The sequence below is a fragment of the Stegostoma tigrinum genome, chromosome 28 (genome assembly GCF_030684315.1).
Source record: "Stegostoma tigrinum isolate sSteTig4 chromosome 28, sSteTig4.hap1, whole genome shotgun sequence".
Taxonomy (NCBI): Eukaryota; Metazoa; Chordata; class Chondrichthyes; order Orectolobiformes; family Stegostomatidae; genus Stegostoma; species Stegostoma tigrinum.
Genome location: NC_081381.1, coordinates 15,740,110 through 15,753,143, shown reverse-complemented (window position 1 = coordinate 15,753,143; position 13,034 = coordinate 15,740,110). Strand labels below are relative to the sequence as shown.

General features: G+C 43.5%; 1 protein-coding gene across 3 annotated transcripts in view; it reads right to left on the bottom strand.

The window, feature by feature from the left end:
• Positions 1–13,034, bottom strand: part of gpr157 (G protein-coupled receptor 157) — a 161,064-nt gene that overhangs the window by 14,385 nt on the left and 133,645 nt on the right. For all 3 annotated transcript variants that reach the window (XM_059638026.1, XM_059638027.1, XM_059638025.1), the window contains one exon: positions 6,691–6,904. In XM_059638026.1, coding sequence (XP_059494009.1) covers positions 6,691–6,904 — 214 coding nt within the window. The remainder of the gene's footprint in view (positions 1–6,690; positions 6,905–13,034) is intronic.

Sequence of the window (13,034 nt, the reverse complement as noted above, 5' to 3'; positions counted from 1 at the left end):
AATGAACCATTTTGCATATTATTTTAGGGCAGCAAGATATCATTCACAAGTATATGAAATAGCACACCCACTGTGCAGGACAAACTGAATCGGGGTAATTACAGAGGAGACTCTTGACCATTCATACATTTAAGGTGCAAGACCAGAGGAACAGAAAGAGGCCATTCAGCCCACTGAGTTAGTTCTGCCATTCAATGAGATTGTGGCCAATCCAATCATCCTCAACTCCACTCTGTTGCCTTTATACGTGTTATCAGTCAAGAGACAGGCGATAAAAAGAAAATAATCTGTTGAAAGAATGCCTTGCCGACTGGGCTGAATTCTGTCACAGGTTTCCCCAAAGTATTAGGTCCACTCCTTCCACAAATTACAGATGGATGACAGTGGGTCAAGGTGGCAGCTCACTACATCTTTACAAGGGCAATTAGTGACAGGTAACAAACACTGGCCTCACTAGCAATGCTCACATCAAATGAGCAAATGAAAAACATTAGAAAAGGCAACTGAACTTGTACCTGAGTAAGTCCAATTTGAGGGTCATTTCTTCCAACACTGATCATGGAAAAGAACAACACATGATGAGAAAAATGTCACACCCGTGGTAATGACACTTGTCTAGTAATCCAGAAGCTGAGGCTAATGCTGAAGGGATACAGGTTGAAATCCTACAGCAGTTGATGGAATTTCAACTCAATTCATTCTTCATGGTCATGAAGCTACCATCGATATACCATTTTTAAAAATCCAGGTCACTAATGTCCTTGAGGGAAGGAAATCTTCCACTGTCAGCAGATCTGGCCTACATGGGACTGTGGGTCCACAGACACCTAATTGGCCCCTGAATTGGCCTGACATGTCAGGCAGTTGTACCAAGCTACTACAGGAACGGCTCATCACCATCTTTGTGGGGCAATTTGAGACAGGACAACAAATGACGGTCTGGCCTGTGACATTCAGCTCTCGCTGGACACGGTGACACCAGGAACAAAGCAGAAAATGACTCATAAGTTATGGTTAGTATGGAAAGACAGGCCTTCTGGCAATATTGCAGTAATTGTAGAGAGGGCAAATAAATTGCTATAAGGAAATGAGAATGCCTTACAGCCCATGTTTTGTTTCATCTCCAGGGAGAGAATACCTTTCAGATTATCCATGATGCTTAATTAAAAAAGGTACATGGGCGAATCTGCCTCCACCTTTGAACTGGTTCAAAAATGTTCAGGAATGCAGGCAAGTATCTAAAGCAACTAGTCTTCCCTTCAGTTCCAAATTAATCAATGATAAAGGCGAGAAAACATCGAGAAAGGAAAGAAAAACAGGGTCTGAAGGTCTCATGTCACAAAACTAATGTACCACTGCCAAACTTCCGGCCTAGAGAGGGGTAGAGGTTAAACAACACCATCCTTAGATAATGGCTTTGATTTAAACACTGACAGTACAAATTCTATTTATAGTGCGTCCCACAGGCATATGGAATGGGCTTGCCTCTCCCTTCGACTAGCTCAGAGTCTCAGCATAGATGTGGCATTGTTCACCAAACCAGAAGGGAGGGATTAACAGGGAGATGTTGCTGCACTCTTTCTGAAGAGGAAGAAAAAAGGATTAACATATTCTGGCTAACGTTTGAAAATAAATTGCTCTATATTGGCTTTGCTTGAATCAGGTCATTCTTTACTTTAAGGAAAAGGGAAAATCTAATATGGAATGTGTCTAATACTGTCTAAGCCTTGAGGTTTAGATTAGGAATTGTAAATAACTGGAGTCAGATAGGGGCTAAATACACTTTCAGTGACATGTGACAACTCAGATGTTTTAAAGCGACACTATGTCTATGCACAGACTTTGTTTCCTAGCATTTTGGGTGTAACGTTTCAGTTTACAGAGAATGAGATTCACTGGACTGAACGAGAGGGTCAGCACAGGAGAAGGGGGAGAGGGATTTAAAAAAAAAGGTGAAGAACCATTTTTACAATTCCCCTATTTAGCCTGGCCTCAATTATTTCAGCTGAGTCAGCATTTCTATCAATAACTGGTCAGTTCAACCAGCAACAGTAACAATTATCATTTTGTTTCAGCCCAATCATGTGCTTGGGACCAACTACTGAAGGAAAACCTCTGTAGCCATTCAACAGGCAGCAGAGCAGAAACTGGGGAGGAGGATGTGATAAGTGATGCCAAAATGAAACAGACTGGTTGCTTACTCATGCTTAGCGACCCCTAGAGGTTCAGGTGGCTCCTCTGGCTGGAGACCATCTCTAACCTGTGCCACGACATTCAGGTCCCTGTCAGCCAGTCAATAATGCTAACTCCCTCTGTCTGGGGCAACTGACCACAATTGTTCAGGGCAGCTACAGACAGCCAGGACTTGGCCAGGAGCATGGCTAGGATGTAAAGAGGGCGTCTGTGCCTGGGGTCCTGGAGGCAGTGCACAATACTTCTACTGGGTGGGGTGTTAGAAAATACAACAAACAGAGCACCAGAGGGCTGTGGGGATATTTTAGGGATGATCGAGGCAGAAACCACATCAGGCCCACAGACAGAAACACAAAATAAAACCAGCAAAATGACACTTAACCAACTTCTGTTAAGGTTCAGCCCTAAGATTTGATAAAGAAGGGTAAACTCTCTAGATTTGAATCATTGTTAAGCAATGGTGCAGGACAGTTTGTTGTGCTGCATGTTTTGGGAACGTTTCAATACGTGTTCCATACTTAGCTAGCTTGATTTACTCCTCAATGTGTAAAAACCTTCTGTTTTATTGTTAAAGAAAACTTTAGAGTATATCTGTCTGTTGGGTCTCCAGCCTCTCCGTTATACTCAGTGGGGATATTTATGGGGATGAGGTAGACGTCTTTTGCCTCAGCCTCCTCCAGCATTCTCATGTGGAGGATGGGAAGCAAATAAATTCTCAATCAGTTGGTTTCCTCTGCCTAATTACTGATTCCACATAATTGCTGTTTGTTAACTCTGCAAGGCTACAGAGTTGAAGCATATTGGCTTCAGTGGAGCAATCTTCTGTCTCCTAATTGCACCCATTTCACATCTCTATCACTCCTTTACCAATCCTGTTGTCTTTTGCTCTGAGCACCCTTACAATCTGTATCCACTTGTTCCACCTCCCCCACTGCCAACAGCATAAAACCCTTCATGTTCCACCCTAAACATGTCATACCAGACTCGAAATGTTACCTCTGTTTCTCTGTCGACAAATTCTGCCAGACCTGCTAAGTTTCTCTGTTTTTACTAAAGCATTAGCTTTGGCTCTAAATGCATGATCTGTGGGTTTTGAGAGGCACTCATTGTCCCAATCCATCTGTGGCACAGGTCAAACCCTTAAAACACAGGGTCCCCACATCACTTCCATAAACAGAAACCTTACCTGGGCATTGGTGAGTGTCATGAGCTGCAACTATTAGATATTTACCAGCAGATTCCCCGCCCACCTTTTTCAGTCTGGCCTAGAGGTGACTCCAGACCCACAGCAATGTGGTCGGCTTTTTGTTTTCAGCTTTCTCTTTTCACTAGACAGTGCAATTGTTCAAATTTGTACTTAAAATTAAATAAATTATTTTGAGAGAAAAATAACACATTTTGCTTAATAGCAACAAAGATATTAGACTTTTAACTACCCTCTGTGCACTCTGGTTTCCTCCCACAGTCCAAAGACTGGCTAGGTGGATTGGCCATGGGAAATGCAGGGATAGAGTAAGGGGGTGGGATGGTCTTCAGAAGGTCAGTGTGGGCTCAATGGGGCAAGTGGCCTGCTTCCACATTGTAGGAATTCTATGACGCTACGAATTAGGGATAGGCAATAAATGCTGGCATAACCAGTAATACGCACGTCCAGTGAATGAATTGGAAAGAAAAGACTCCGTGCTTTCCCGGAAATCCTCTATACTCTTTTCTAGGAGAGAAACTATATTTGCTTTTGCCTCAGAAAGGTCTCCTCCAAAACTGCCCCAAAAAAGTCATCAGCCTCTCAGTTTCCAAAGCTAAATCAATCCACAATTAATCTAAACCAAAATAAAACCTTTGTCTATGTTTTAGTGAATAACCACCACGTTAAAAAAAGAAAGCAAACAAGATCTAGCACGCCAGTTTTCAATCTGAGATCTGCCTTGTCCGGCAGGAACATCAGCTGGGATCATAACAACTAGGTAGTTATTACAGTCACAATATAAATAGACCTCACAAACATTTGATACTTCACATGAGATTACTTAAACCCCAGTTAAAAAGCCTTGCACACATTATTTTTTATCACTCTAAACCTGATCACTAACATTTTTTCCTCATAAGTCCCTGCAATTGTCACAGGGCAACTAAAAAGTGTACAAAGGTAGGTCGGCAAGTAGAAGCTACAGGATTAGTGCCTTCTGTCAAGTTAGAGTCAGGCTTGTAGAGGTTGGGCAGCACAGCGACTCAGCGGTTAGCACTGCTGCCTCACAGCACCCGGGACACAGGTTCGATTCCATCCTCGTCTGTGTGGAGTTTGCACATTCTCCCCGTGTCTGTGTGGGTTTCCTCCGGGCGCTCCACTTTCTTCCCACTGTTGAAAGGTGCACAGGTTAGGTGGCTTGGCCATGGGAAATTGTCCGTGGTGTTCAGGGATGTGTAGGATGGGAGATGGAGGGTTACAGGGATAAGGTGGGTGGGTCTGTGTGGACTCATTGGGCTGAATGGCCTGTTTCCACATTGTAGGGATTCTATTGTAGAGATTCTTCAGGCCTCAGATTGAGTGAGCCCTGCCACTAGCTGTACACTTACACGTGGACTAATTGACAATGCTCGAAAACATTGAATTGATGAGCAGACTGCCAACACGCTGCTCTCCTAAGGTTGTTCTGGGGGTAATCCTCTAGATTCCGGGTCAGAGCTTGCAAACAACTAGAATCTTAAAGGACAGGAGGCCATTCGATCCATTGAGATTGTACACACTCCCTGCAAAAACAAAAACTATTTTATTGATACCACTTTCCATCCCCATCTATTTTTACATTTTTCTTAATTTTTTTTGCAAATTATACAGACCCATTCCAGTACCCTTTTTAACATTGTTATTACAGATCATAATTCGTTACATTATAAGGGGCTCATTTTCCCTTTGGTTCCATTGCCAATTGTATTAAAATTTATAATGCAATTATCTTATTCATTAGATTCCTTAACTGCAGACATTTTTGAACATTTAGAAGTCACTTGCAGTTTGACCAAACTCTGCCAACAACTGGCGGTGTGTATAATTGAGAATGTAACTTGCTGGAATAACCCCCCTGTACTGCTGGTTCTCCTTATAACCTGCGGTGTAGCCTCTGCTTACCCTGACAACATCTCACTGTCCCTGTGCCCACAACAGATTTCCTGTGCAGGCCAAAGGAGTTCTGGATAGAACAAAGTTTCCTCTCAAATCCAGTGTAAAAACAAAGTACATGATTGCAAATTTCTTCAAATCTTAAAAAGATGGCTAACTGAAAAGAAACAAAATATAGAAAGTGCAAGATACCAATTTGCGCTAAAGGTTCTTAATTAATAATGCATGACATATGCTCTCACTCAAAAATGAGTGTCCAGGAAAAGTACCAAAATATTGATAGAGTTAAAAATTAAAACTTTGAAAAAGGAAAACAAAACTTAAATTAGAAATTATGTGCGCAGGTCATTCAAGGTGACAGCAGAGTGGGGTAAAGTGGAGCAGGTCAAACATGCAGCACCCTGGCTTCATTAACAGAGTACAAGAGTAAGGAGATGACACTGAACGTGTACGAGACACTTGCTAGGCCTCAGCCAGAATATTATACAGAGTTCTGGGTACCACATTATCGGAAGGACGTGAACACTTTGGAGCGAGTGCAGAAGTGATTTACAAGAATGGTCACAGGAATGAGAAACTTCTGTGATGAAGACCAATGGAAGACATTGGGACTGTTCACCTTAAAGAGAAGAAAGCTGATGGGAGATCTGATAGCGGTTTGCAAAATCATGAGCAGGCTGGATAGAGTAAACAGGGAGAAGTTGTTCCCACTCAAACAAGAGGTCATAGATTTAAAGCCACATTCAAAAAAAGCAACAGTGACGAGAAAAAAAAACTTTTCATTCGGCAAGCAGTTTGGGTCTAGAATTCACTACCTGGAAATGTGGTGGAGACAAGTCCAATTAAGGCATTAAAGAGGGCATTGAATGATTATTTGGAGAGAAATAATGTGGAAGGGTGCAGGGGAAAAGGCAGGAGATTGGCACCAGATGATGATGCTTGTTTGAAGAACCAGTGCTGCATTATTTGCTGAATGGCCTCCTTCCGCACCATACCTTTTCACAGAAACATTAACTGCTTTAGAAACATAACTTACTAACCATTTCTAAAGTAGTGACAACAGTTGATATATATCATGGTCAGGTGGTTGGCTTTAAGCAGTGGTAATTCAGCTAGAACCTCTTATGGCACAGTTGTAATGTTCCTACCTCTGAAGCAGGAGATCTGTGTTCAAGTCTTACATACTCCAGAGGTATCTCATCATAATCGCTGAAAAGATTAGAAACAAAAATCTCCAGCTTGGCTCTCATTCCTCCCACATCAAACCATCAGCTCCATAACTGAGATGTTTATCAGTAGCTAGGACAAGAAATTCAATCTTAATAAGTCAAATCTGCCCGTGTCGCTGCACAGCGCCATCACAAAACTTCCCTTCTTACCGCTTTGTAGATGTGCTTCTTGATGAGGATGTAAAGAGTTGGCAGGGTGATGTAAGCTATAAATTCCCAAATTTTGCCAGTGAGCAGCATCCACAAGACATGATCCTCTGCCTGGATACTGACCCAGCACCAGCCTACTGACACATCTGATGCATCATAGCCTATCTTCTGCAGGCTAACAGCAGCCATAGTGATTACGAGAGGCACTAGCCAACTGCAAAACACAAAGAGATTATCTTTCATTAGAAACACTAGCAACCACTTTCTATCCCCAACTCATTCACTGGCTTAATCTTCAGGGATAGTACCACAGTAACTTAACAATCCATGGTTACAGGGAGCCCCATCTCTCGTGGGGACAAGACGTAATCTGGACTGCACTGAGTTAACAGGCACAACACTATCAGCCCTGCCTGTTGTTTAAAAGGGAACGTTTTTACCAGAAATGGCATACTTGCACTGTTATGGAACACATCAACATGCCTTACTGCAAACATCCAGATAACAAGCCAGACAACTTACAGCAACATTCTTGAAGTTACAGGAATAAATTTTTCAGGAGGAATTCTTTAATCGGTTTGCAAAACACATGAACAAGCGCATGCATACCACTTGCTGTACAGGTTACTGTATGCTAGCAGGTAGATGGCCTAGTGGTATTATTACTCGACCCAGGTAATGTTCTGGGAGACAGGTTCAAACCCTGCCATGGAATCAGAATTCATAATCTGTAATCAAGAGTCTAGCAATGATTTTTGGGGAAAACCCATCCGGATCCCTTCAGGGAAGGGGAACTGCCATCTCTGAGATCTGGTCTACATGCGACTCCAAACCCAAGTCATTTGGTTGATTCTTAATTGCCCTTTTGGTAATTATGGGTGGGTGATAAATACTAGCCTTGCTACGTATGTACAAACAAACGAACAAGTAAAAAGAAAGTGCGCAAGCAGCATTAACTTAAACAGTAAACATTTAAGCCTTTTAAACATTTTCTGAAAATACTGCTGAAGTAACTCCACGAAGGCCAGTATCCTATGACCAAGTTACCCTTTATTCACACATGCATATGCATGATACCGGCCCAGCTAAGTCAGAGCCAACTGTTAAAATGAACAGAACCCCTGGCACTCCCGGTTACATCAGTCAGCCTGGGCTCCCTGATTGGGGCTGTTAACCTGGTCCAATCAGTGATCTCATATTCTATGAGATCCATTTGGCTGATCTTGTTTCAATCATGACAACTACAAACATCAAGGGAAGGTATTCACACAGCACATGGACAGAAAGTGGCCTTGTTTGTAAAACTGTCATAATCCCACTGGACCACAGGGCAGTTCCTCTCATTAGACAGAGATGACTAATGGGTCACCAAGCCTCTGGAGAGGGGAATCAACTTGTTTTTCAACACACACACTTACACAATGCTTACACCAAAGATCCATGTAATAACCAAACAGCAAAGTTTTACCATCATTGCAGGAGTTGGCCTGGGCTCAATGACTGCACTCCCCACCCCGACACCACCTCCCACCCCAAATCAGAAGGTTGATCTTTCAAGATCTTTTCCAAAGACTTGAGGTCAACTCAAGAATATAGGCAGTGAGAAAGGGCTGGTCAATGCCACCTTTCAGATGAAATGTTTGACAAAAAGGTTCCATCTGTCTGCATGGGTGAAAACAAATGGGATTCCACCGTACTACTTACAAGGAGCAAAGAAGCTGGCAAATTGGATACACAATTAACTTGATGGTAGGAAGTAGAGAGTAACAGTGGAAGGATGCTTGTCCTACTGAAAGCCTGTGACTAGTGGTGTGCCTCGGGGATCAGTGCTGAGCCTATTGCTGTTTGTTATCAAGATCAATGATTTGGATGAGAATGTATAAAGCGTGAGTAATAAATTTGCGGATTACACTCACATAGGCAGTATCGTGGACAATGCGAGGTGTTGCATTTTGGAAACTCAAATGAAGGCAGGTGTTTCATGGTCAATAGTAGAGCCTTAAGGAGTGTCAACAGAGCCTTAACAGAGGGACCTTGAAGTTCAGGTGCATGGTTCTCTGAAAACGGAGTCACAGGTAAACATAGCAGCAAAGGTGGCTTTGGTAAGCTAGCCTTCACCAGTCAGGGCATTGAGTATAGAAGTTGGGAAGTTATGTAAATGAAAAGTATGAAAAACAGGAGAATCTGATCCCTCTGAGAGGCTGGTACCAGTAACTGAAGCAAACAACAATTAATTCAACAATATGATATGAAAATTTCTAAAATTTCTATAAAGGAAACCTTACTTTAAAAAAGAGAGATTGAGAGTACATGTGGTTGTCAAGTGAATACATGCTACGCACAGCGCAGAGCTAAAGAAGAAATAGTTTACATAGCACTATGAGATCTATAGCCAATGAAGTACAATTGCAGTCAACGATGTAGGAAATACAGCAGTCAATTACAGCATACCAAATTCCTACATACCATTACATTTTAATAACTAAATAAGCTGTTTCTGAGATGTTGACTTATGGGCAAATATCACCCAGGTCGCTGAGAAAATATCCTGCTCCATTCTGTGCTGTGTACAGAACGTTGGAGAGGTTGAACAAGCTAGGACTTTCTTCTTTAGGGCCTAAGAGACTGAAAGGCGATTTTCTAGAAGTGTTTAGATCATGAGACGCATGGATAGGGTGAATGCACTCAATCTTTTTCCCAGGGCAGGGGAATCAAGGACCAGAGGGCATCAGTTTAAGCTAAGAGGGGAAGGCACGTATGGGAACTTGAGGGGCAACTTGTTTTTTTTTCCCACACAGAGGGTGGCGCACATATGGAATGGGCTGCTAGCGGAAGTGGTTGAGGCGGGTACATTAACAACATCTAAAAGACATTTGGACGAATACGTGGAATGGAAAGGTTTAGAGGTACATTTAAGTCGTCATTGGACAAGCATATGGACGTACATGGAATAGTGTAGGTTAGATGGGCTTGAGATCGGTATGACGGGTCGGCACAACATCGAGGGCTGAAGGGCCTGTGCTGCGCTGTAATGTTCTATGTTCTATGAATATGGGCCAAGCGCAGGGAATGGGTTTAGTGTGGAGAGAGAGTTTGGTCAGCATGAGCCAGTTTTGGCCAGAGGGCCTGTCTCTGTGCCGTAGGACTTGATGACTCTGAGTTCCGCTGGTGTCTTGACCAAAATTATATTTTTAGCCAACAGCTACAGCAGATCATCTGGTCACTTATCGATTACTGTTTGTGGAAGCTTACTTTGCATGACATGGCTGCTACATGTCCTACCTCACAGCAGTGACTATACTTCATTAACTCTGGATGGGTATATGAATAGGATGGCTTGAGAGAGATATGGGCCAAATGCTGACAAATCACACTAGATTACTTAGGATATCTAGTTGATATAGATGAGTTGGACCAAACAGTCCACTTCCATGCTGTACATCTCTAAAACTCTAAGAGAAACTTACTTGTCCTGTATGAGACACAGAAAGGGCTTGAAGTGTGTAATTGGTGACCCACAAATTCAATTTGATACCTCAAAAAAAACAACAGAAGAATTTGATACCTCTGGGAGGCTGGTACCAGTTACTGAAGCAAACAACAATTAATTCAGCAATATGCCATGAAAATTTATAAAATTTCTATAAAGGAAACCTTATTAAAAAAAATTGAGAGAGTACATGTAGCCCAGTTGTCAAGTGAATACATGCTACGCACAGCGCAGAGCTAAAGCAGAAATAGTTTACATAGCACTATGAGATCTATAGCCAATGAAATACAATTGCAGTCAACAATGTAGGAAATACAGCAGTCAATTACAGCATACCAAATTCCTACATACCATTACATTTTAAAAACTAAATAAGCTGTTTCTGAGATGTTGACTTCGGGACAAGTATCACCCAGGTAGCTGAGAAAATATCCTGCTCCATTCTGGCCAGACTGTGCTCAGGTTGTGAGCAGTTTTGCGCTCCATGTCCAACGAAAGATGCACTGGTGTTGGGTGGAGTTCAGACGAGGTTTATACGAATGATCCTGGGGATGAAGGGCTTGTCATATGAGGAGTGGTTAAGGTCTCTGGGTCTGTACTCGATGAAGTTTAGAAGGATGAGGAGGAAATCAGATTGAAACTTACAGAATACCGAGGGGCCTGGATAAGGTGGACGTGGAGAAGTTGTTTCCACTAACGGGTGAAACAAAAACCTGAGGTCACCAACTCGGAGTGAAGGAATAATGCTTTAGAACTGAGATGAGCAGGAATTTCTTCAGCCAGAGGGTGGTGAATCTGTGGAATTCATTGCAGCAAAAGACTGAGTATTTAGGACAGAGATAGATTGGTTCTTGATAAGTAAGGGTATCAAGAGTTATGGAGAGTAGCCAGGAGAACAGGGTTGAAAAACACATCAGCCAAAATGGAATGGCAGTGCATATTTGATTAGATTAGATTAGATTCCCTACAGTGTGGAAGCAGGCCCTTCGGCCCAACAAGTCCACACTGCCCCTTGAAGCATCCCACCCAGACCCATCCCCCTATAACCCACACACCCCTGAACACAATGGGCAATTTAGCACGGACGATCCACCTAGCCTGCACATCTTTGGACTGTGAGAGGAAACCAAAGCACCCGGAGGAAACCCATGAAGACACAGGGAGAACGTGCAAACTCCACACAGACAGTTACCCGAGGGTGGAATTGAACCCAGGTCCCTGGTGCTGAGAGTCTGCAGTTCTAACCACTGAGCCACCATGCCACCCCAAATGGGCCAAACAACCTCACAGTGGTCCTGTATCTTATGGTGTGTAATAGGACCCCTATCTGAAGCAGACCAGGCTTCAGTTTAACATCTCACCCAAGACCTCCAACTCCCTCAGTACTGACTGGAGGTGTCAGCCAAGAACTACGTGCTCAAGTCTCTGATTCGAGAATGGCTACAATCACTGTCCTTTCTGAGTGAGGCAACGCTACACCATAGCAAGTGGCCAAAGCATTTCAAGCTGCAGGAGGCCGAGCAACTATTCACCGCCCATGCTCATCATCCTGGGGCCTCAATTTAAACCAGGCACTTTGTGGCTGAGAGGAGAGGGTGGGTTGAGATTGGGCACAGCTGCAATGCCTCACCAGTTTGCCCGCAATTGTCCATGACGGCAAGGGGGCGGGGGCGGGGGGGGGGGGGGGGGTTGCTGTGTGTGCTCTGGGCAGGCCACATGCAGGAACTCTGACCAATTACTCCAAGCTCTCCAGAGCCTGGCTGGTCACCATGTTCAGCGTGGACTCTGTGTCTGTATCAGGAGCAGGGCGAGAAGGAGACAGTGTATGGAGACGAGGGAGTGTGCAGGAAATTGACATTTCCCTATCTTCTAAATGCCTACAATATCTTAAAAAGGGAGGAAAGGCATGTAACAGTGGTCAAAACCAGGAGCAATTAATTGGAATATGATGATCAAAATCAGCACGTCGGAGGGGTCTGTAAAACTCTAACCACCACAACTTTGTTTCAGAAACAGAATTCCTCCAGCAAAGGTTTAATGGGACAGATAAGGAGGTCAGGGTGTAGGAGGTGCACTGAAGTGAACAGGAAATACCCAGAGGGCTTCCAGCACTGACAACTCACTTTAGCCTGAAGTTGCATCTTCAGAGAATAAACTCTCACAGGAAGTGATTCTCAGTTTTTTTTTAAGATTCCCTACAGTGTGTAAACAGGCCCTTCGGCCCAACAAGTCCACACTGCCTCTTGGCGCATCCCACCCAGACCCATCACCCTATAACCCACATACCCCTGAACACCACGGGCAATTTAGCATGGCCGATCCACGTAGCATGCACATCTTTGGACTGTGGGAGGAAACCACAGCACCCGGAGGAAACCCACTCAGACACAGGGAGAACGTGCAAACTCCCCAGACAGTTGCCTGAGGCTGGAATTGAACCCGGTGCTGTGAGGCTGCAGTGCTAACCACTGAGCCACCCCTTTCACAATGTGCTCTTTTTAAAACTGAAATCTCACCTGACCCCTGTCTTCTAAACCACTTGAGTGATCGGTAAAGATGCAGATTAATTGTAACCCTTACTTTTCAAAATATTTTAACTCCTTTCTCCACTTTTTCTCCTACTTCAGGTTATATTGTTAAGTTCCTTGCCATAGTGGCTATTTGCTACAGAAAAGGTGGTGAATATCACTATGTATTCAACAATGCAAGCTATCACTATGAAGGCTAACACTCCCCGTTGAACCTACCTGCTTTACTGGAGAAAGAGAGAGATGTGGAACCTGGTACATTTTATTCCCTTCGCCCAGGGACAAGTGAGATTTCATTGACTCAGCAGAGATTCAAGCTGGGAATT